At 39.0% G+C, this 26,260-nt stretch overlaps 1 protein-coding gene across 1 annotated transcript; it reads left to right on the forward strand.

Moving 5' to 3' along the window:
- Positions 1-2,379: 2,379 nt before the first annotated feature.
- Positions 2,380-25,517, forward strand: LOC139726221 (uncharacterized). The gene is made up of 6 exons (XM_071637288.1): positions 2,380-2,541; positions 5,609-5,807; positions 6,376-6,543; positions 13,904-14,038; positions 14,300-14,379; positions 24,954-25,517. The coding sequence occupies exons 1-6, from the start codon at positions 2,404-2,406 to the stop codon at positions 25,515-25,517; spliced, it is 1,284 nt and encodes a 427-aa protein (XP_071493389.1). The 5' UTR covers positions 2,380-2,403.
- Positions 25,518-26,260: the final 743 nt, after the last annotated feature.

Raw genomic sequence — 26,260 nt, forward strand, 5'->3', positions numbered from 1 at the left:
ACAGGTTTCAAAAGGCTATAAAAAAAGAAGTCAATAAAAATTTTGGAACATTTTGAGTATTGTGATTAGCACATATGATATGCTCATCGTCCATGAAAATGATATTTGGAAAGTGTGTTTGTGGACGGAGAGGAGCAATAAAACATAATTCTGAAATAGTCGGCGACACTGCGTTTTGGGGGTCTTAACGAAGTTTAACAGCAAAATTTTATACAAAAAGGCAGACAACCGCATATGATCGTGTTTATTTTTAACAATTTAAGTCCTCGTGATATATTATAAACATTTAAATAGTATCTAATAGGTTTCAGGGAACCGCAAACTGTAATGGAATGTCGGCGACACCAAAATTCCGTATTTGAACGCTTTTACTGAGAATGGGCCATTAGAGTAAAGTTCTTCCTCGTGCATGGCCTGTTAATTGGGTGCACGTCATGAGACCGAGACCCACGAGTCATACAGTCCCCGAGTCATACAGCTCACAAGTCATACAGCTCACAATCATGTCAAACAACCCATAAGTTATACAGCTCACGCACGAGTCAGTTCGACCAACTAAGCTATTAAACAAGGCGAATGAGACCGACACACTAGCGCCGTGTTGTATCTGGCGAACTCTGGGGCTGTTGTTTTTACTTAGTGTCGAACTAATCCAATGGACTTTATTTGCCTATTATAGTCGAACTCATGGGCTGCATGACTCATGGACCTTCGGAGTTTTTTCGATGTAGAACTCGTATACGAGAAAATCAATCAAAACACAATTTTGACCTATTGCCTATGTTGTAAGGGCGCTCACCTTTAGGTGAAACTTTTGCATGAAAGATATTCTATATGGCAATGGATCGAAGCACTTACAGCAAACAACATTATAGGCCTAAAGGCTTGGTCTGAACTTGACTAATCCTTGGCAAGCCTCTGCTATGTCCTACTTTGTCCACATTTATACATGCCCCCTTTTTACATTGTTTATTTCTCACAGCGTGCACTTTAAAAGGGTGATTACATATAGAACAGACAGCATAATCATGTTGGGCTATTGTTGTCTGAGAATCTAACTAGTTACAATCGTAATAATATAGTCGAGATAAAAGAACAAATTTAAAACATGCCATCAGGCCTAGCGTTAGATCAGTAGGCCTATAGATACCAAGAAATTGAAATTCTGAACAGGTCCTTCAATTCTGTCTGCAAGAACTACAGCTTATTGAAGGATGCAGATTTAACCAGAAGAAGACGTAGAATGCACAACTTCGTCACTTAAAATTCACGATTTTCATGATATTTTTCTCACTCTCTTTTCACACATTTGAGTCTTAAAAAATACATATGAAAAACAAACTTTGATGATTTTAGTGGAATTCGATACATAGGCCCGGACGTTGAGTAGAATCAGACGGCAAACACAGCAATTAAAATTCTATGATATTAAAATGATCGGAAATAATCATTATATACAACCCCCTTTCTAGTTGACACATTGTTATTGCTCATTGCAGTAAAGTTGGATGTCTGGACAGTAAGACTTAATAGATTAGACAATCTTAAACAACCACTTGAAAAAAAAAACCAACATCAATATGCAAAATCTCTTCATTTCTTTTGAGCACAAATGTTAGACAATATCATAGAGTACAATAAATTGATATCAATGACGATTACAATTAATTCAACGCATAGTTTTTGTTAAATCTAAAGACAAAAGAGGCGGCTTCATGCTTGTTACTAATGTCCGGGCCAGCCTCCGCCATCCTTGAACGTTTGATAGATCCAGAAATCTACATTCAACCTGAATGATGAAACAAATGGTATTTTCCTGGATCTTTTGACATGGAATTTGGGAACTGAAATAATGATAAACCTGTTGATGATTCGGTGTAGCTACTGGTACAGCTTAATGCACTGCACCAGTTCTTGAATTCACTCATTATTCTTTGCTGAAAATTCCTTCTCCCTTCTTTCATAAAACTAGTAGCCTGTGTCATGAATTATGTATGTTGGTATGTGGGTTTAGCCTGTTCGGCCAACGGTAGCAGGAAACATGAGGCTGTGACCGTCTGAGGAGGCGAGGGAAAAACAAAGTTTTGTTACTTTAATAACGTCTGATGGTATTGGTGGTGCGTGATTTGTGTCGGTGTCAAAATAATGTGTGGCATGTTGTTTTGCCACCGTTAATACCTGTGTCTCACACAAACACATTTCATTCGGGAAAGTGCAGCTCTCCTGTAAGCTTTACCCGCTCAAAGCTAGTTGGCGCGCTCCTCGGCAGCGTTGTTGACCATCTGTGTAGGAGCTAATGTGTAACGTGCTGGCAGCAGCAGCGCAGTTACAAGCCACAGCTGATCGTCACTCGTACTGGCATTGAGCCCTGCTCTGTCCGAGATCACCTCACATACTAGAATCATGAAGCTAACTATATTTGGATCAACTGGGAATACTGGGCTGGAACTGGTTAAATTGGCCTTAGACGAAGGACATGAAGTTGTCACAGTTGTAAGGAATCCGGCTAAACTGAGCTCGATTCAACATGAAAAACTGCAAGTAAGTAGAGTACGGACTACTGGGTATTTTGACCGACAAGTAAATTTAGGCCTAACTTTATGTCTAATTCCGCGAAAAACTTCTCAGTTATAGCAATGACCAATGATGACATTTGCTGGGTCAGTTTTTCGCTTCTGTCTAAAGAAGCGAAAAACTGACCCAGCAAATGTTATTACTATAGAATCTAAATGAGATTTTTTTTTCGCGGAATTAGACATACTTGTCGGTCAACACCTGTTTGTAAGTGACAGTATTTCGGCATACGGTAGGTAGGTGCCTATATCGCTACGGTCACGGCTCAGTCTGGGCATACGCATAGCATAACCCGGGCCGCTTGGATGAAGGGTTTTCTGTGTTTTACTGCGGTGCTGCTCCTCAAAGCTTGTTCAGCAAATGTTCAGCAATTGGATTATGGCCAGGGTGTGGTACTGTACTAGTGGTAGGCATAGATTCCCTACCATCATGGTGTTTCTTACAGTGCAGTTTGTACTTTGTGCTCTTACTAATCTTTACTGTAAGGTGTAATATACAAATAGCGACTGCTGCAGAGGGAGATTTCGTCGAGGGACATGGCACTGTTGAGAAATCACCGAGGTCAAATAGTTTTACCATGGCCCGAAAGAAAGCAGTCGATATTTGTTTTATATCCCTCTCGAGCATTACAGAGTGATGATGGTTCCCTTTTGGAAAAATGTGCAGGTTTCCTGACGTTAAATCTAACGTAAGGCCGTAGCAGTACAGCAGCAGCAGTGCGTGCAGCGCGTAGCGAACGACACCGTTGATTCTACACACGAGCTACACTACAGCGTGCAGAACTCCGAAAGATCGAGGAGGTCCAGGACTACGTTAGAAGTAGGTCTAAAGCGGCTTGGTTACCCACATCAGCTTCAAAATTGCTTTTAGTTTATTCCTAATTCGTACCTGATCTGATATGGTGTCCTTATGCTGCAATCATTCCTCCGTTACTTGAAGCGCAGTCACTTTGTCAATAATGAGCTGAACTGCATTGATCACACTAACGAATACACACACACACACGCCGCCATCGCACCACAGATTTCTGTAATAAGCGCTGCTAGCGCTAGCTACAAGCCACGCACAGGACTGTCGCTCAAAAGTATCGCTACTACGCGCACTGCGTACATTCTTAAGTGAGAAATGTACAATGTAGATATCGATCACACGATCACGATTGGGTGCAGATCGTGGATTCTCAAAAGTACTATATCCCGCTGGCTAGTAACCAATTGCACCGCATCCAGCTGCTCGTAGCTAGCTAGAAATCTAGTAAAACTACACCATGTTCGTGCTCTGTACAATCCTATGGCAAGAAGCTTTACATGAGGGATATAATAATTAATATGCATGCTCATTGTGCAAGTTAAAAAGGTCTCTACCATTGTATGTAAGTTAAATTAGTTTCTAGTACTGTATGACTGTCTTGAACTGCTCAACAGAGGGTATATGCCCCATCGCTATTGTTTAGTTCAAATGATGTGCTGAGAGAGTCCATCCCATCCTTGACCGAAAGATCGGTCTTTATCTTTTAGTGATCGTGAATTCTGTAATCTCATTGGTCAATCAACCACGTACATATCCCGTATTACGTGGATATGACGTCATGATACTGCATTACACAGCCAGCTACGCGTGTACCAAAGACGCTTATAGGAAAGTGCGCGCTAATCCTGTACAAAACAAATGGACAGCGCGCGGTCCTCAAGCGTATTGCGCACATAACCTGAGACCACTAGTAGACGCTTGTGAAACAACAGCAACCTATCTGGCTACTGCACTGCAGTATCTTATGGCGTGCTATGTACGTGTACGTATTTGTATGCGCGCATGGCATGCAGTCATCAGCTCGCGAGACGTAGGCCTATCAAGTCAACATGGTCATGGCTGACAGCTAGCCGGCGATTTCAACATCATTCACGAGGGGAAATCAGCGAGAAGAAGGTTAGCACTTACACTAAAAGATAAAATCGTTACCCCCTGCTTGTTCTTACGAAATATGGGAAATATCTACGGTCTGGTGCCATATTCCATTCGGCCTTCGGCCTCATGGAATATGGCACCACCCACGTAGATATTTGCCCGTATTTCGTGAACAAGCAGGAGATAACTAATAGTATCTGGTCATTGGGTATACAGTATCATAGTATGTTCTGCGGAGACTGCGTCTGGGTTCACAGATCAGAGGAGAGTGATATAATGTCAAAAAGATAAAAGACTCCTCCGGGCACACAGATCTTTTTGTCTAATCCCATCCCAGTCTCTAATTGTCTTCAAGGGAAGAAACTGTGTATGGAGAATTTGTATAGGCATCCAGGGTAGAGCTGAGTCTCATGAAGCGTTGATTCTGGCGGCTTCGTGTTGTTCTTGGCCTCAGTTTGTTTGTTTGTTTGTTTGTTTGTTTGTTTGTTTGTTTGTTTTTAGGTAACTTGGTCTGGTATGAGTATAGCAGTATGGTTGTTTATTGCCTCATGCCATGGACAGTGGTAAGGAGAGCATGTTTTCTTTTTTCTTCTCGAGTTGGGAGACAAATACTTTCCCTCTCATAGTCATGCTCATTCATAGCCATGACACAAGCCACTAGCTCTCACCATCTAGTACTAGTAGCTACTTAGTAGGTTCCACACACAAAGCGAATAGCTCTTCTTTGAACTTTCTCCAGCATGCCTATTTGGTTAGGAATGATTTGTAGGAATTCCATAAAAATAATTTGATTTTGGGATACAGACTACACTGTATACACTATTTAATAGTCAGTACAAATCAAGAGCCACATTCGATGGTCACATGACTAAGGAAATAATTTTTAGAAATGGTCATTATAGTGCTACGTCTATGTCCTCTACCTTCTCAGGACTTCTCCTCTTCCTCCTCTTACTCTTCCTCCCCTCCTTCTTTTCCTCGTCCTCCTCTTCCTCCTCCTCTCCCCCCTCCCCTACTCCTCAACCCTCTCCTGTCCCCATTTCCAAAATGGAATTAGGAACAGTGAGTGAGTTGATGTGTAAGCCAATGCTTTGGGGGTGTGTAACCTTTTTTGTCTATATTCTTTCAGGTTGTGGAAGGCGACATCTTCTCAACAGAGTTTTTGCAGACACATCTAGATGGCTGCGACGCCGTCCTGTCGTGCCTGGGGTCAAACAGTCTCACTCAGGCCACTACCATCTACTCGGGCTCGATGAAGGCCATCGTACCAGCCATGCGGGCAGCCAAGGTCAGTCGCATCATCATCATCACATCGTGGTATGTCAAAGGTGAGCATGCGGTCAAATCAGTCTACAGCTGTCACCCAAGGGAGACAAAAAGAGTGGCCATTGTGGACAGGTTGATGGTATAGACAGGTTCTCTGAGATGTTTTGTGTGTCACTCACATTGAGGCATGTATCATTGTTGTATACACATCGACATGCTAAAGTACATTCAGACGTAACATGTAGTTTCATCATAACATGTACCAACGCGCTTTGCACTGTTGCAGCGTTTTGTATATCAGGTGTAAATGTAATAGTTTATATTGTTTTTATAGTACATCAGGGCCCCCATTTCATAACAGATGTTAGGATAGCAACTTTTGTTGAAATGGTAACTTCCTATAGTAACAGCCAATCAGGAAGCTGGATTCTTGTTGTTACCATGACAATTGCCACTCTAGCAAGAGTTGCAATCATATCAAATTTGTACGAAACGAGGTTCAGGTTTCTTTCTGCTGTAAGCTCTGGTCGCTATGCCCCCACCCTTTTTATTTGTGTCTAAGGGAGACATATGTACAGCATAACTATTAAATTGTGAATCCCGTTCCAATGTCTGTGTCGATGCTTGCAGTTGACCCCAATGATGACCCTGGCCGCATGGCCCGCTGGGTGATACGACCGATGCTGTCGAAGCCGCTCAACGACATGGCGGTGATGGCCAAGTACCTTGAAGACGAATGCCAGGACATTGATTACACCATGGTCCTACCCCCGCAGCTCACTAACTCTGCAAGTACAGGTATGCTCAGCCTCTGCGGAAATATGTGTCATTTTTTACAAGTGGAAGCACCCCATCTCGCAAAGATATGGTGCGTTCCCATTCCATAACGAACAGGGTTGTGTCAAAGTCCTATTATGAAACTAGTGAGGTATAATTCAGGTCCCAAAATTATTATCTGCTTATCGCTGTATGTGTGTGTGTTATTCTGTATACCGGAAGTTGGCAGCCCCCTAACCCCGGGACGCTCCGTATACACAGTTACACACTGTGGGAGCGTCCTGAGTCAATAGAGTGCTATATCGGTAAGCTTGAAAAACATACACAGTCTGTCACAGATTTTCGCACCTCCGTAGGTTTCGAATATCACGAGGAAAAAACGTACTTTTATAGTATACATAAGATTCTTATCTAATTAATACCCTTCGTTCACCTTGTTCTTGTTCACATTGGTCCAATGATCTTGAAAAAACGTTTTTTTCACGGCCATATACGGGTCCGTAGTCCTAGCTCCCCATCCCATTCACCATTTTCGAAATCAGTATGCAGTACACTGCGCATGTAAATATTCATGTGCTGGCGGAGTCGCAATGCGTTTAGCCTTCTGACAAGGCGTGCGCGCGCGCACCCACCCAGAAAGCAACGCAATATACAGCGAGAGGGTTTGCCAACAGTATGATAAGGCCTTGCCACAAAGCTACACGACTTGATGGCCAGCGCATGCGCACAAATCTCAAATCCATTTACTGTATAAGATGTAGTTCTCCCGAGTTCCTCTCGACCGAGTCGCATTTAACTCATCAAACCGAGCAGAAAGGGACTATTACCAGAACCAAAAGTTGAACGCAGTCAGTCTTCAACATTACATCTTCACCTGTAAGTCTTCATATTGCGGAATTTTTGCGATTTCATATTGATTTTTAGGCGCTATACTTCGCCTGTCATGATCATGTCTGCTACAATGCGCAGCCCCAACACTGCGTGTTGGGGCTGGTCGCAGTTAGCAGCCCCCCATCTTACGAAGATATAGTGCATTGCAATTATAACAAACACGTTTGTAACAAGTCCCATTGCAGTAAAGTTAAAATTCAGGTCCAGAGATCTTAATTATTCTCATATATAATGTAGGTATTTTATTTCATCCGCTGTAACAACAAACTTTAGGAATAATGAAAGAAAAGTGTTATTTTATAACATTAGTCGCAAGTACGATTTCTGAATTAGTGTACAAAAGGCACCTCCCAAGTCTCTGCCTGTAATTCATATAGTGCAATTTTCTGCAGTGTTGAATTAGGTTGCTGCAATGCATTCCATATTGTTTCTTTTGGTGTATTCTTGATCACTGATTTAAAGACAGGATATTTTTTTCTTCTTTAATTTTTTTTTTTTTCATTTAGAAACAATTGATGAAATATCTAGTACTTTCAAAGCTATTATTTTGATAATCCTTTTTTTTTTTAAACCTGAAGCTAAAATTCTTGCCTCTTGATCCAAAACACCAATTATCTCTTGGTTGTTTTCACAGCCAAATTTGTTCTAATGCAATTGTATTACTGTGATTTATTGATAGAATGAGAGTCAGTGATTTACACACATACCATGATGCTTTACTTAGTGGGGGTGGAGGGATGGAGGGGGGGGGGGTTCGCTTGACCCAGTTCCAGTAATTAACAGTGGAACGTCTGTCCGAAGTTTAGTGTAAATATTGCCACAGTAGTTATTACCCTTGTATGATGACCTAAATGCTGTCCTTTGAAATGAGTTTTAGAGCTCTCAAAGTCATGTTTCCCTCTCAACTTGCATGTCTTGAGACTTTTTCACTCTTATGTATTATGTGCAATCACATTACTTCCTTGTGTTCTTGCAGTGTCGATTGCCATACAGAACCCCTCCCCCCCCCCCCCCCCCCAAGCATTGTACACACTTTCTATGTCCTTGGTACAGAAAGAGTCAAAAATGTTCACAGAATCTTGAGAGTTGCACATGTTACCAACAGAGAGGTTATGCCATTACAGCACAAGTCCCCTATTGGCTTGTATCTAAAAATAGTACAATACATTATGAAAAATTATATTTGGGTCGGTAATATACTGTAGCCATTGCAAGCTCTTTCCCCCTATTACAGTCACTGTTGGGAGGGTAGCAACAAGACCAATGCGGATATTGACGTAAAAGTTATTATTTGGTGTTATTTTGGTTTACGGAAAGCATGGTGAATAATTTAATTCACTGCAAGGGATCTGTTTAGAAAACCAGTAGGATTTATACAATACATAATGGGTGAGCTGCATTTTGGATTTGATGAAAAGGAAAATTGTTTGTTGAGTGACATTTAAGTATTGTTCAATTGTGAAGCATTATATTCTTCTCTCCCTTGATGATGTTTATGGCTGTCTAGGTTAAACCTCATGGTATGCTTTAGTGTGCTGCACAGAAGGAGTGCACAATCTTTAACACTACCTACACAATACCCAATTTTCTCCTTTTATTGCTGGCACCTATGGCCTCACTGCAGTAGGGGAATAAGTTCACCCTTGACCTTTTATCAGTGATACTGGAAAATAATGCACGAAGGCTCATCATGGGCAAAGTTCAATCTGGTGGAGCTAAATTGCTTATCCCTTATTTGAGTAAATGGCAGAGTTTGTCTATCCAGAACAAACACCATTTACTACCAGTCAGAATATTTATCAAATCTTGTCCTCTTTTGTATCTAAGGCCCTCAGCTGCAAATTTTAATATGACAAGAGATGTCTCTTGAGTGGAATTAACCTCAAATAACTCTTTTGTGACTCTAACCTTTCTTCAGACCATTGATTAGAAAACAAACTTGTAGTCCCCATGAAACACAGGGGGACACAGCAGAATTTGTTGCAGCATTTGGCTGCGTATGTACATGTATGCATAGAGTCTAACTTCAAATGACACTTGTTTTAAAGCATGCATGTGTATTGATAAGGACTTGAAGTTAAGCTACATGATGATTGCAGCTGAACACTGCAGAATACTGCAGACACAAACCAAGGTTGTGGTGCGACTTTAGATGAGATAAGGCTGTCAGTGACATAATATTGTGCTGTGTGTGTGATGCAGAAAGAGAATTGAACAGTTGCTGTGAATTGATTGATGTGCTTTCGGTTCACAATGATTTGATACTCCACTTAATGTGGTAAGAAATGCTTTAGATATCTTACACTATTATAATAAAGTGGAGACTGTACTGTACAGTGATAAAGAGTGCCAAAGTGTGATGTCATAGCCATTCATAGCCTGTGAAACTGATTTTAAATAAGTTATCTCTTCTAGCCCAATATTTGTGAATTATATTGTTGCTACCCATGCTTGCACATTTTACCTAGCAAAGCTTTAACAAAACCAGGAAATCATCACTTTGGATCTCTGTAAAGGAATACATGTATACAGAGAATTCCACAAAATTTAATTTTTCATAGAAAATAACACATTTGGGCAATCTCACAATAAGTGGGGCACATAAATGGGACATTCAGGCTGCAAATTAAGTTTTGCTAATTAAATGCCATTTTATTATTTTCATGTAGCGAAATATGTGTTCTGCCATAATCAAAATGTGAAAAGATATGTTAGGACCACCTTTTCTTTCTACTGGACCTTGGATCATCATGTTCACAAAAGTGAAGGTATGTAACATGGACAGACATTGGTCCCCTTCAGCAGTATATCTTATTCAGAATTTGAAAGAAGCTGTAATTAATATTTTCAGGTACCATGCACAATGAAAGCAAAGTTGAATATTTCCGGGGTATGTACATTATTTTATGAAATATTGTGAAATGTTAACATTGATTAGTCATAACATTATTTACATGTTTAGTTTAAATTCTCTATTAAGCCAATGTGGAAAGCAAGGGCCTTTCAAAACAACTTTTGTTACTTTTTATACTGTGTATGAATTACTTAAAGTAAATGCTCTTCATAGAAATACAATTGTTTAAAGTTACAACACAATGTTAACCATGTGGTCAGGGAGCTTGTGTCATTGAAGGTACAAACATGGACAGACGTCTGTCCATGTTCGTACCTTCACTTGTGTAATGGTTCAAAATTTCTAACAAGAGACATCTGTATGCTCTGATCTGCTAATGGAAAAAAAAATTATTACATGAAATGAAATTATTTTGACCATGTAAAATTACATCACCTGAAGGATAATAATCATGAGGGGAATCTGATCTTAAAGGTACGAACATGGACAGACGTCTGTCCATGTTCATACCTTCGTCTGTCCATGTTCGTACCTTCACATGTGGAATCATCCAAAATTTCTTATTAAAACCATCTGAGCTCTCTAATCTGCTAATAAAAATAGTGTATGACATGAAATAAAAGTATCCAGATCATGTTTAATTCTATTACTAGAAAGATGTCACCATCATCTGTCAAGGAAGATACGAACATGGACAGACACATGCGTTTACTGTACAGGTTGTCTGTCCACACACGAAAAAATTAATTCACACATATTTTTGAATGATCCACAAAGGAAAGTGATTTCAGACATTGTAAGTATATGATGTCTTTCTGAGGCCATAAACCTTGATGACTCATCTTTCTGTATTTTTTATTAAATTTTATATTCAATGAAGGTACAAACATGGGTGAAGGTATGTAACAAAGTGGACAGACAAGTTTTTGGCTACTGTCAAGTCACGGCAGAAACTTGTGGGACTTCCCTAGGGAGTGGAAGTACAATGTATACTGATTATGTAGATGCTGGCCTGGCATGTCTTATGAATCCAAGCAACTGCACTGATATGGCTTATTTTTCAAAAAATGAGTCTCCTTAAAATCTGTTACATACCTTCAAAAAGTGGACAGACAAAGCAACACTTAAGTTTGATTGCCAATTGCATTAAATTTGCTTTCAAGCTAAGCTAGTTTTGGTTAAAACATTTCAACTTATCCCGTAATGAAACTACTTAATCACCAAAACTCTCTTTCTGCCCACTGGGAACAAAAGAAATTAAAGATAATAAAAAGTTTTGGTACCTCAAAAGTTTCCTTGAATTTCCTTGTCTTAGTTTGTGTTTCAGGTTAAAGTACCTTTCATATGACTAACACTGTGAGACTTACTCGCCCCAAAGTGCTCTCATGTCTTAGTAATCATGCAATTAACTACGACCAGCAGCCCCATACGCATAGCGACCAGCAGTCCCATACGCATAGCGTAATCGGACTTCGCATTGTAGCATTCAGGATCATGACAGATTTAGTATCGCAGGATGAATGTCAACTTAAAATCCCAAAAATTCTTCAATTTGAAGACTTACCAATTAAGGTGAAGTATTGAAAACAGACTTCGGGCAACGTTTGGTTCTGCCTATAGTCCCTTTCTGTTCGAATTGATGACTGAATGTGACTCGGTCGAGAGGACCTTGGGAGAGCTACCATACACTGAATACTACAGCCAGTGCATGCGAACACATCACATGCGCACAAATTTCAAATCCATCAACGGATAAGATGTTTGCGTGCGCATGCGCTGGCCGTAGTAGTCAGTGTAGTAGCTCTCCCAAGGTCCACTCGACCGAGTCACATTCAGTCATCAATTCGAAAAGAAAGGGACTATTGGCAGAACCAAACATTGTTCGAAGCCTGTTTTCAATACTTCAACTTAATTGGTAAGTCTTCAAATCGAAGAAATTTTTGGATTTTAAGTTGCCATTTACCCGCGATACTAATTCTGTCATGATCCTGAATGCTACAATGCGAAGCCCCATTAGGCTATGCGTATGGGGCTGCTGGTCGCAGTTAGCTATGCGTACAATGGGCTGCACGCTGCTGGTCGCAGTCAGTGGTTTCGTACAATATTTATCGACACCGTACGGCGACGGCTCTGGTACGAAACCATTATTGCATGATTACTAAGACATGAGAGCACTTAGGGGCGAATAATTCTCACAGACAACGTACTTTAACGTGAAACACAAACCAAGACAAGGACATTCAGGGAAACTTTTGAGGTACCAAAACTTTGTATTATCTTTAACAGGTGAAGGTATGTAACGGGATGGACAGACATGCCTATATCATACAGGCTATAACTGAAATCCATTTTCATTTAATAAATGAAGTAAATCTGAAAGGTAGAGACATTTCTTATTTCAAATCTGATGTAGATTGTACAATGGAACTCTTCTGGATTCAGTTTCATTGCTAATTTTTTTTAGATTACTGTTTAGATTTCTGATACTTAAAATGTCCCGTTTTCTATGCCTGTTTTACTGTCTAAATTGACGTTTAATGTGATATAACAAAAAATCTGCCCATTGAATGAACTCAATGTTATCTATACTATCTCTCACACTTATTCTTTTCAAGAAAATATATTAACATAAGGAGGCAAATCTGAATTACTTTTATCATCAAAGCTCAAATATCAAAAGTGGAAAAGGGAATAGTTATTGTGGGATTGCCCATTTCTTAAAGTTGTTACTGATATATGTTTTACGTAATACTGTAAAATGAGGACTGTGCACATGCATTTTAATTTCGCAAATTTTAGGAGAGCCAACATTCACGAAATTAAAATGCATACCTGATGTGAAAGATGTTGACACTATATATGCATTGAATGTCAGAGGCAGCTCACAAAAAATTCATGCCATGAAGAAGGCTGTCGGCTCCAATTTGCAAAAATTTCATGCCACAAAAATATTGTGTTTTACAGTACCATCCCCAAGTCTTATCGAAGAGCTAGCATCAAGTGCTGTTCCATTATGCAAGAGAATACAGATCAAAATACATGTACAGTATAATTTATGTTGAATTTTGTTATACTTTTGAACGTTTTACGAACGGGAAAAAAAAAATCTGCTTTAACAGTAAAAAAAAAAAATCTGGTTTGACAGTAAAAGAAAATATAACTTGGAATTCAACATAAACAATACTTTTGCTTTTCTAGCAAAATGCAGGAGCACTTGATTTAGGGCCTCTTTCAGAAAGTGGAGGAATAATATTACTCCTGACATGTCAGTAACAAGTTGAGAGAATATTGATTATTTATAAACAATTTGATCTGTGGAATTCTCTTTGTACAAGATTATCCTTTTTGTTCTGCAGTGATATGACAAACTGTTGTTATCTTCTCATCCAGTGATGGCAGACAGAAAAAAAAAATAACCTTAAGAAGCTTAACTCTGAGATGTATATACACATGGATTGTCTGATTTTTCTCAAACTTCACTGATATGTTGCTGCATTCACTCAATCCACATAATATATACAAGTCATTTCTCTTTAAGGCTGAATGCACATAAATTGGGAATGCTATTCTTTTTTATCTGACTCTTGATTAAGACCATTCCTCTTCTTTTTTTTCCACCCCTACTCCCACCTTCAGGAAAAGATCTGGTATTTGACATTGGACGACAATTTACATCAAAGGGCGATCATAAAATCCCAAGAGCAGATGTTGCAAAGTTCATGCTGCAATGCCTGAAGACATCAGACTTCAACAAAAACTGTGTTGCCATCGGTGTTCCAAAGTGAAATGTATGTATACCTGACTCTATGCCTTGGTCGATTTGGAAACCTGTACATGATGAGATTACTTCCAATACTTGTTTATTAGAAGTACAGAAGTAGAAGTTGTAGAAGTATTCAGTGATAGAATGATGAAAAGATAACTGCCACCAATTCCTATAGAACTTATAGTGAAAAAAAAATGTGTATATCATATTCTAGAAATAGATTCATAAAATGTAACTCTCTCCGTTTTGAGTCCCCCCAAACACAGCTCAACCTCCAAGAGACGTGCAGTGTTCACTCCAGACAATAGGAACTAATAACAGTCACACCACAAAGCACAAGTCTTGGGTGAGCCTGGGTCTGGGATGAGTCTGGTTTGAGTCTGAGGTAAATATCACGCTAGACAGTGTAGCACGAGTTAGCCACAACCTCCAAGAGTTGTGCTAGACTCGTGCTAAATGAGGGGACTCTAGACAGTCTCAGAGTGAACACGGCACACACTTCCGATGACCTTCGTTGTTTATGACGCACACAAAAAAGCTGCCACCTCTCTCAAGGAAAAATGACCCCCCCCCCCCCCCCCCCCCCGCCCCCACTGATTTCCATAGAAATGTATGCCAACCTCGTGCTAGGCAACCAGGGGACTCTTAAAGAGGGCATATTTTGTTCACTTTTTTTGTTTTGATTGGCATGTCCTCCAAACGGAATGTGTGGATGAATGGATTGGCGGCTTTGTTTTTGCCTACTTAATACTTAGAATCCTGTCAAAAAAAAAAAAACAGAAAAAAATGTGCCTGCTACACTGTATGTTCAACTTGTAAGCAAAATAAATGTTACAATTCATGTCCCGAGTGTAACTCAAATCATCAGTCTGAAATATATTTGTATTTATGTTCAAACAGTTAGGGAAGCGTTGTTCTGTGATACTGTGATGGTATATTAGATATTTAATAGCACTCGCAATAACTCAATCATTCCCTACATAATATGTAGTTGTGTCTTCATTTTGAATGGAGCACCATTTAAGATTTTATATTCTGTTGTTAAAGGGTGTGTACAGTTCTGGTCGAGGTGAGGATTTAGCTTTTTACATTTTGCGAGATATTAGAAACCACTCTTTGAGATGTCAAAAAACATGCAATTCTGAGGGGTATTATCAGTTTATTTGATGAAAATTGGTTTTGAAGTGGCCGAGATATCCAAAAACAAGGTGAAACAAAGAGATCCTAATAAAGTTGTTGCCTGTAGTCTTTCATTATTATCACTTTTTTGGATATCTCAGCCATTTGAAAACCAATTTTCATCAAATAAATATTGAATCCTTCTTGAAATTACATGCTCTTTCATATTTCACAAGAGGTTTCTCATTATCTCACTTAGGAATGTAAAAAACATGAATCCCCACCTCAACCAGTACTGTACAGCCCCTTTAACTTGTTATGTGGGCATTCTCTTTCATCGATTTGCTTTCATTAAATGTACAATGTGCTTCTGTATACTTCTTTTTCTAAACAAGGTTAATTATCATTCAATGATTTCTTCCTCGAAACTTGATATTCCTATGCTCATGATTTTTTATGCCTCCGCCACGAAGTGGTGCCGGAGGCATTATGTTTTCGGGTTGTCCGTCCGTCCGTCCTTCCGTCCGTCCGTCTGTCCGTCCGTCCTTCCGTCCGTCCGTCCGTCTTTCCGTCCGTCCGTAATGAATTTTGTGGACAAGGTAACTATCAAAAGCTGTTGAGGTATCCTAATGAAACTTGGCATGTATGTGTATTAGGGGGTGAAGTTGTGCCTATCAACTTTTGGGTGCACGTGCTCAAGGTCAAAGGTCAAAAGGTCAAGGTCAAATACATAAAATTTCACTATTTCCACCATATCTATGCAATGCCTGAAGATATTTTCTTGAAACTTAGTGCATACATGTATTACCCAATTTAGATTGTCTGGTGAAAGTTTGGGTCATGAGGTCAAAGGTCAAAGGTCAAAAGGTCGAGTAAAAGTATTAAAACTTTTTTTTCTGTAAATTGGAAAATTGTTCAAGGTATCTTCATGGAACATAGTATATACATGTACTGACTGGCAGTGATTATCTAGAGAATGTAGGGTTCATGGGGTCAAAGGTCAGGGGTCAAAGGTCAAGTGCAACACTTCAAAATTTTACTATTTCCCTCATGTTCATGCAATGCCAGCAGGATTATTATTTTTTTTTTTTACACTTGGTGTATGCATGTGTAACCTAATAGAAATTCTCTGGAGAGTTTTTTTTTTTCTTTTTCTTTTTTTTACCTCAAAGGTCAAAAGGTCAAAGATCAAGTGAAAGTGCTGAACTAACTTTTTCCTCCATATCTCGGAAGTGGCTCAATTTATCGTGGAACTTACTGCATATTTATGCATGTTCTACCTGAAAGTGATTATCTTATGAATTTTAGGGTCAAAGGCCAGATGAACATGGTAACAATTTACTATTCAGTACAGAAATTGCACTTTTTTTCCATACCGGTACCATGAAAATTACTCAATGCATAAATGTATGAATGGGTCAAAGTCAAGTTAAAGTCCTTAAATCCCCAAATACATGCTCTCCTATTCATCCAATTAAACCAAGGTCAAGGAAGGAGAACATTCAACACATTTGTGACAAACTTGTCATTTCAGTATTTTGCCAGTTTTGTGAAAATGTAATCACACATTGTCCACATGTACTATCTAGACCTATTAGGAGAATCATGCATTATGGCGGAGGCATACCAGTCGCCATAGCGACATTTCTAGTTTTGTTGTGTGTGTGCTTCATTTGTGTTTGTCTGGATGGTAGTGTGTATTTCATCAATTGCATTAGGAAAGGCTTTTATTTTGTGTCAATTCGTCATGTTTAAAATATATGTAATGCACACTTCCCTGTAGAGGCTCATTATGGTGGGAACAAGAAAAGGTGTTGAGGTCAGGTTGCGGGTCTGTCCACCAGTCGGTCTGTCAGTTGGTCCGTTCCAAAATCTTATGGATCCAACAACTCTTTTTTCTTTTCTTTTTTTTTTGTGTGTGTGGGGGGGGGGGGGAGAAAATGACCTGAAATTTAGTATGTGTGACCACTATCAAAGCTATTAAGTAATGTGAAAGACACCTATTTCTTCAGTATTAAGTAATGTATTGCCATGGCAACAACAAATCTTCATAACATCATGCCAAAATGTGGATCAAACTACTCTTAAATAGTATAGAAGCAATTCAGTTGCAAATCTTACCTTGTCATCCACGTAATGCATAGTTGTATAATAAGTCTTTTTTGTGGGTGTTATGAATCTATTGCCATGAACACCATAAACAATCACCGTCAGACCAGCAACTTTTTTTCAGGAATGGACCAGATATAAGTAGTCATGGAAAAACAGGGCACCTACTGGTCCAACCTGTCTGTTGGACCAGTAGAAAAATTGGGTCAGTGTGCAGCCCTGACATAAGACTCAAAATTTTGTGAAGCTAACTGCCTTCTCAGTTTTTGAGCATTTGAGTTGGAATCAGGACATGTGATCGTTACAATAATGATTTATGTTGTTGCACAAGACATTTGTTGTAATACAAAAATTGTAGTTGTAATGCGCATTGAAATTCGTAACTATTGTTGCAGTCGGAGTCATATACTGCACATTGAATTTCTGTGGTTAAAGCTGTGCTGTTGTACATGATGATGAGGTGATATTAGACTTTTGTACACGTCATTAAACTGTAAAGGAAGTTCATATGGCTGTGTTATATGAGCTCACTTGACCATTTACAAATATTTATATCAGATAATAAAGGGTTTGACACTAACGATGGCCCGGTGGCCCAGGGCCACCAAAAACGCACATCGGGCCACCCAAATTTCAGAAATGAAGAATTTGGTGGCCTTAAAGGGCCACCAATAAAGGTCGGATGTTTGCCTTTTGGCTACACTGTACCAAAAATGAACGTTAGCGTGGAGCCCTGGCTAATACAATATTGTATGAGATATTTTGTTGTTGTTGTTCATATCAGAAGCCAATTACTAATACAAAACAAAGAAAATAAATTCATTGGGATTGGATAAATTAGTCTAGTGTATCAGGTATTTTGTTATATCAGATCTCTTTATTATCGAGTTTCCACTGTATAGGCAATGTGTTTGGTGTTATGTTTCTTGTTTTTTTTTTTTTTTTTTTTTTTTTTTTTTGTCGAGCCCACCGGAGGTGAGGGGAGACTAAAGGGATCGTCTGCTGCGTCTGTCCGTCCGTCGTCTGTCCATAACGCTACAAAACTTCAATAATTCTTTACTCTGGGGTTTATTGCAATCAAACTTCGAGGGAAGAGGGGTCATACAAAGTTTCACATTTTACCATAAAGGTCACCTCAAGGTCAAAGCTCACAGGCAGGGGTCAATGAATTTTAGGGCCCAATGTTGAGTTTTTACGGTGCGTTTCTATTATGAGTCATAACTTTTGATCCATAGGTCCGTTTGTGACCAAACTTGGATTGTAGATGTCCCTTGGGGAGGGGATGGTCTCCACAAGGTCAAAGGTAACAGGCAAGGGTCAACGAACTTTTAGAGCCCAATGTTAAGTTTTTATGGCGCATTTCTATTATGGGTCATAACTTTTAATTCATAACTCCATTTGTGACCAAATTTAGATGGTAGATGTCTCTTGGGGAGTGGATGATCACCACAAGGTCAAAGGTCACTAGTACGGGTCAACAAACTTTTAGAGCCCAATGTTAAGTTTTTGTGGCGCGTTTCTATTATGGGTCATAGCTTTTGATCCGTAGGTCTGTTTTTGACCAAACTTGGATGGTAGATGTCCCTTGGGGTGTGGATGGTCACCACAAGGTCAAAGGTCTCAGGCAGGGGTCAATGAACTTTTAGAGCCCAATGTTCAAGTTTTTGTGGCGCGTTTCTATTATGGGTCATAACTTTTGATCCATAACTCCATTTGTGACCAAACTTAAGTGGTAGATGTCCCTTGGGGAGTGGATGGTCACCACAAGATCAAAGGTCATAGGCAGGGATCAACGAACTTTTAGAGCCCGATGTTAAGTTTTTGTGGTGCGTTTCTATTATGGGTCATAACTTTTGATCCATAATTCCATTTGTGACTAAACTTGGATGGTAGATGTCCCTTGGGGAGTGAATGGTCATCACAAGGTCAAAGGTCACAAGCATGGGTCAACAAACTTTTAGAGTCCAATAAAGTTCTTATTGCGCGTTTCTATTATGGGTCATAACTTTTGATCCGTAGGTCTGTTTTTGACCAAACTTGGATGGTAGATGTCCCTTGGGGAGTGGATGGTCACCACAAGGTCAAAGGTCACAGGAAGGAGTCAACGAACTTTAAGGGCCCAATGTTAAGTTTTTATAGCACATTTCATTTTTGCCTTCAATTTTTACCGTTTTTATCTCTTCATGTTGTATCTCTTTTTTATGCCTCCGCCACGAAGTGGTGCCGGAGGCATTATGTTTTCGGGTTGTCCGTCCGTCCGTAATAAATTTTGTGGACAGGGTAACTATCAAAACCTTTTAAGGTATCCTAATGAAACTTGGCATGTATGTGTATTAGGGGGTGAAGTTGTGCCTATCAACTTTTGGGTGCACATGGTCAAGGTCAAAGGTCAAAAGGTCAAGGTCAAATACGTAAAATTTCACTATTTCCTCCATATCTATGCAATGCCTGAAGATATTTTCTTGAAACTTAGTGTATACATGTATTACCCAATTAAGATTCTCTGGTGAAAGTTTTAGGTCATGAGTTCAAAGGTCAAAAGGTCAAGTTAAAATATTAAAACTTCGTTTTTTTTCTCCGTACCTTGGAAATTGTTCAAGGTATCTTCATGGAACATAGTATATAAACATGTACTGACTTGCAGTTATTATCTAGAGAATCTAGGGTTCATAGGGTCAAAGATCAGGGGTCAAAGGTCAAGTGCAACACTTCAAATTGTTACTATTTCCCTCATATTTATGTAATGCCAGCATTTTTTTTTAACACTTGGTGTATGCATGTATAACCTAGATTATCTGGAAAGTTTCTTTTTTCTCTTTTTTTTTTTTTTTGGGGGGGGGGTTTGCCTCAAAGGTCAAAAGGTCAAAGATCAAGGGAAAGTGCTGAACTAACTTTTTCCTCCATATCTCAGAAGTGGCTCAAGATATCTTGAAACTTACTACATATTTATGCATGTTCTGCCTGACAGTGATTATCCTATGAATTTTAGGGTCAAAGGCCAAAAGAAAATGGTAACAGTGTACTTTTCAATACAGAAATTACACTTTTTCTCCATACCTTGAAAATTATAGTATTCATACACTTATGAATGGGTCAAAGTCAAGTTAAAGTCCTTGAATCCCCAAATACATGCTCTCCTATTCATCTAATTAAACCTAGGTAAAGGAAGGTGAACATTCAACACATTTGTGACAAACATGTAATTTCAATATTTTGCCAATATTGTGAAAATGTAATTATGCATTGTCCACATGTACTATAGACCTATTAGGAGAATCATGCATTATGGCGGAGGCATAGCAGTCGCCTTAGCGACACTTCTAGTTTAATCTGTTATATCCCATTCGCTTACAATTTCTTGTACGCGAATGGGCGAGACACATTATGGCACTTGCCTTGTTTTCTTAAAGGGAAGGTAAACCCCAAGAGCAATGTGGATTGAGTGAAAGCAGCAGCATTAGTAGAACACATCAGTGCAAGTTTGAGGAAAATCGGACAATCGATGCAAAAGTTATGAATTTTTAAAGTTTTAATGTTGGAACCGCTGGATGAGGAGACTACTAGAGGTTGTGACGTATGAGTGGACAACAATAACAAGAAAATATAAAGAAAATTCTGCAAAAATCCATTTTTCATGAAAATTACAAATTCCATCAACTTGATATTGATATATGTTAAGGGTAGCAATTATTCCCCCTGCTTTCTGAAAGCGGTTGGTGCATTACTCTTTCATAATTCTAGAAAAGCGATTTTTTGTTGAATTTCCTTTATATTTTCTTTGTATTGTTGTCCACTCATACGTCATATCCTCTAGTAGTCTCCTCATCCAGCGGTTCCAACACCAAAACTTTAAAATTTCATAACTTTTGCATCGATTGTCCGATTTTCCTCAAACTTGCACTGATGTGTTCTACTAATGTTGCTGCTTTCACTCAATCCACATTGTTCTTTGGGTTTACCTTCCCTTTAAACATCCAGTATTGTTTGTAATTTTACTCAAGTGATACTTGAATGTTTATAGTCATTATGACTGGTTTTTATTGTAATCTTAAATTAGTTACAGTGCATGCCCATTACAGCTGTATTTGTATGTTTGTGTGCCCTTCACATTCCTACTAACAATTCTGGTCTAAGTTTTGAAATGAAATCTATGGTGTTCCCAAATTATTTCAAACTGAGAAGGTGTGGATGAGGAGCATAAGTGAAATTGACTTGCCAATTGGCAACTTCCTAGCTGTGAACAGTACTAAAAAATATTTGTATTTTAATAGTGCGTGTATTGATATTAAATTTTATGTGAATTATGCGCAACATTGTGTTTACATACCAATGTGTGATTATTACTCTGAGAGAGGGAGAGAGAGACTTGCCAAACATGTTACATTTGTCATTTGAGAAGATCATGATTTTCTGTTTGAGTATCATGTTTTTGACAAAGGAGGATTTACCTGTGTATAATTGGGCCAAAAAGATGATGTAAATCACATGCATGTGAAAAATAAAGTTTTATCCACTCACGTTGAATCAAGACTCAAGTTATTAGTATGTTTACGTCTGTTTGCGTGTGCCTGTTTGTCTTCTACTCTATAATATGTTTATGTGTGCATGTGTTTTTCGTGTGTTTTTGTGCGTGTGTGTAAAGTGTGTGTGTGTGTGTGTGTGTGTGTGTGTGTGTGTGTGTTCGTGTAGTAACATCTGCATTTAACCCTAATCCCACCGGGTTTTTTGAGCCCCCCCCCCCCCCCCCTTCAGATCTCGTGCGTGGATCTCGTGATCCTCGCGAAAATTTGCACTAAAGTAGAGGCCAATGCAATGTACAAGACTGTATAGTTAGATTTTTAAAATTTTGATTTATGTATTTTATATTGACTAATTTATGCTAATTTATGCAAAAATAAATTTATGGCCTATAAACCAAAAAAATAAAGCTCCAAGATTTCTAATTTTTGGTTAACATTATAATTCTTTTCAATATCCTCAACAATAATATTGAAGTAAAAATTCGTTTTTTATAATGATTGTTTGATTTTCTCATGTATTTCTTTGTTTTTTTTATTTTTTTAGGGTTAAATTACAGCATCCAAGCTTGCGTGAATAGCGAAATGTCATAATTGACCATGATGATACATATGTACTATGTTGATATTTTCTTGTGTGTGTGTGTGTGTGTGTGTGTGTGGGTGGGTGATTTCTTGCTGGCTTTTTATGTTGTGACATAATTGCTTTGAATAGTCTATGCAATACTGGCTGTCATCAAATCACAGTTATCGCGCAACATCGTCACTAAAAGATCATGAAAATAATTCACCGTACTAGGATATTTTTCCCAAGAGTTGCTGAATCCACAACTCCTCAAAAATAGTAATTCTATAAAATTATATACACTGTACTGGTATGAGACATGGCTTCATTGCGTTGGAATCATTTCGACGCTCCTGATTTGAACCTATCTGAAACTAGCTTGTCACGTTTGAGAACAGCGAGGCAAGCTAATGCACTAAATGCCTAAGTCAGCGTCTGATTTTTCTGTGGGTGTACCTGGTTTGTAACCCTCGAATGTGGTATCAACGCTAAATGTAATATCGACCCTAAATGTAATGCACCTTAACCCTAAATGTAATACATTTGAACGCTAAATGTAATATAATCCAGTCAACCCTATAAATGTAATGACCAGAAACAACCCTAATGCAATGCATGTCAACCCTAATTATAATAATAAACAATTATTGTATTTTAACGCTAATTGTAATAACGACCCTAAACGTAATATCCATCATAGATGTCATACACCTTAACCCTATAAATGCAATATCGACCCTGATTATGTAAAAAAATTATTAACCGCATCTTTTTAAGGGCAGCAATAAACTTGCTTAGATATCCTTTTTTAACTCTATTACCTTTATCATACAATCACACAAACATCAGTAGATTGTGACTTTACTGTAATAGAATTAACATTTATTGGAAATTGAACGGACTGCTGGAATCTTATCGTCTCGCTGTTCTCGGAGCTCCCTATAAATCTCCTGCATATGTAGTTTTAAAACAATTTTGATGCACTGCCTTTCCATAAACAGCCTTAGTGTTGAACTTACGGCTCAATTTCCTGGCTTGCATTTGATTTATAAACTAAGGTTGAAAAAACAAAACAGGACAAGAAGCCGAGAAAAAAAAAATGCGAGTAGCATTGAGTGGCATCTGACCACATTACTCCTGTTCTCCAATCCCTCCACTGGCTCCCCATACATCAACGTATCACCTTCAAAATCATCCTTATCGTTTACAAGATATGTAATAATCTTGCTCCATCTTACCTTAAAGACTTAATTTCTTTCCGCTCCTCCACTTCAACCCGTTCTCTTCGTTCTTCCTCCACTCTTCAACTATCACATGGTCCCCGCACCTGCACCCGCTATGGTGATAGGGCTTTTTCTGTTATTTCCCCCGTCTCTCTGGAATATCATTTTTTCCTCTCCATATTCGTAATGCTGATAACGTTGATAAGTTCAAGTCATTGTTGAAAACTTATCTGTTTACTCAACTTTAATTATGTTGTTTTGCTGCTGCATGTTATATCATAATACGTATATTAAAATAATGCTGTATTTTATTTTAATGTCATACTTCTTTTCTTTTTTTTTCCGGATCGATACGCTTAGAAACATCAGTTTTCAGCGCTATATAAATTTTATTCATTATCATTATCATTATCATAAGTAGATTTGTCTGACTAATAATTGCTAAAACAACAACAACAAAGCAGATTATTTTCAGTATGTGTGGTGTTTTTTGTTTGTTTTTGTTTTTTCATCGGGGCCTGCGTTTTATACCGTGACCAAAAATATGTTTCTCCTCTCCACTAACTAGGGAAAAGCTCTTTGACTGTAACCAAAGATCCTAAGAAGCTCATACACTGCCAACTCCCGATTTTACACGGCCGCTGATGAAACGGAAGTGCACATGGCTGCCGCCCGCTAGCGTTGAGCGGGTAAAAGAAACAATAGACTCTGCATGGATACACCCAAGAAACGTGATTAAACTATCACTTTGAAAATATAACTTTCAATTCTTTTGTGATTTGATTACAGTGTATTGTTTGACTCACTAATGCAAAATAGTTGTAGAATTATAATGGAAACAGAAATTGTAAATGACAAACAACCTTTTCTCTGAAATAATACAGTCGAATGACTGGGGGAGAGTGGGGTGAACTGGGACGCGGGAGAATTGGGACACCTCTCATATCTTAATAGACAACATGATAAAGTACAGTACAATAGAATAATATTGATGACGATAAGAACTTATGAATGCATAGTTTTTTGTTAAATCTAAAGACAAAAGAGACGGCTTCATTCTAGTTACTTGTCCGGGCACCCTCCGCCATGATTGAACGTTTGATAGATCCAGAAATCTTCATTCAACCTGACTGATAAAACACATGCCATGGTACTTCACATCATTTGGAAATCGAAATAATTATAAACCTGTTGGTGATTTGGTGTAGCTGTTGGTACAGCTTAATGCACTGCACCAGTTCTTGAATTCACTAATGATTCTTTGCAGAAAATTCCTTCTTCCTTGTCTTTCATAACACTAGTACCCTTTCTGGTCTCACACAAACATATCTTATATTGTCGGTAAAGTGCAGCTCACTGTCCTGGAAACTTAACCCGCTCCCGGTAGTCTATAGCTTCCAGACGCTCTGCCCAGAAGCTGATCAATGACTGTAACAGGAACGACCTATTCACGGTGATACATGACCTTACTGCCAAGCGCCCTGGACAGACCTTGCCTTCCCATGACTCACATGAAGAACTCCCTGAGAGACTCTGTAAGTTCTTTGATGACAAGATCACTCAACTGTGCAATCCCCTGTGCAACTCGGAGATGAACCCAACTTCCTTCTCAGGCTCCTTTTCAGTCCTGAAGAATCCCATGAGTTCTTTGACCTGCAGCCTAGAAACTTTTCAAAATGTCTCAGAAGAAGACATGCGTAAGCGCATAAAATCCAAGAAAATAAAAACATGTCCCTTGGATCCAGCACCTGCTGTTGTGTTCAGCAACTGTACTGATACCTTTCCTCCTGCCATTACGGACATGGTAAACCACTCTCTTGATCATAGAGTCTTCCCCAAATCCCTCAAGTCAGCACTCATCACTCCCGTACTGAAGAAGCACAATCTCGATCCAGAGTGCTTAAATAGCTATCGCCCAATTTCGAATCTTCCATTCTTGGCAAAAGTGTGATCGTGTAGTATGTCAGCAGCTTATACAGTACTTAACTCGGAACTCCCTCCTCGCCACCAGGCAGTCTGCCTATACAGACAACATCAGGTAGTGTCGAGACAGCACTTTTGCGAGTGTACAATAACCGTTTGCAGTCCCTTGACGACAAAAACGTGAAACAATTCTCGTCCTCTTAGATCTGCGATGTCCTCAGCGTTTGATACGATATAGATCATTCGATCCTTCTCTCCATGCTGAAGAACAGGTTCGGCATAGCCAAAACAGCATTGGCCTGGATATCATTATACCTTACTGACGAGGAGCAGAAAGTGACAGTTAACGGCGTCACCTCCGACCCCATTCCACTTAAATGGGGTGTCCCTCAAGGATCCGTAATTGGACTACTTCTAGCTGTTCATCTGTTACACCACTCAAGTCCAGAAAATCTTCAAAGCTCATGGATTTGGCTGTATGATGTATGCCGATGACACCCAACTACATTTCTATGAAATCCACTGACAGAAATCGGATCATCAGGAAGCTTGAGATCTGTCTGGCAGATATCCGGAAATGGATGGAACATAAGCACCTTGTCCTGGATGACAGAATGATGGAGGTGCTCCATCTGACATCCAATTTCAAGCCCTCCATTAAGAAACCTGGCTCCAATTGTATCCGGAGAGTGCCAAGTCGTGCCATCTGTAGCAAATCGTGATTTAAGTGTCTTATTAGACAACAATCTTCAAATGAATCAACATGGATTG

Source organism: Diadema antillarum, unplaced genomic scaffold (assembly GCF_040938485.1).
Source record: "Diadema antillarum isolate AM-2024a unplaced genomic scaffold, OU_Dant_1.0 seq00000081_RagTag, whole genome shotgun sequence".
In the NCBI taxonomy this organism is placed as follows: domain Eukaryota; kingdom Metazoa; phylum Echinodermata; class Echinoidea; order Diadematoida; family Diadematidae; genus Diadema; species Diadema antillarum.

Bases quoted from the DNA above. Each gene is read 5' to 3' on its own strand.
- LOC139726221 (XM_071637288.1), top strand. From the start codon at position 2,404: ATGAAGCTAACTATATTTGGATCAACTGGGAATACTGGGCTGGAACTG. The intron at 6,544-13,903 runs GTATGCTCAGCC...TCCCACCTTCAG, and splicing joins CACTAACTCTGCAAGTACAG to GAAAAGATCTGGTATTTGAC. The intron at 14,380-24,953 runs GTGAGCCTGGGT...CGCTCCCGGTAG, and splicing joins CCACAAAGCACAAGTCTTGG to TCTATAGCTTCCAGACGCTC.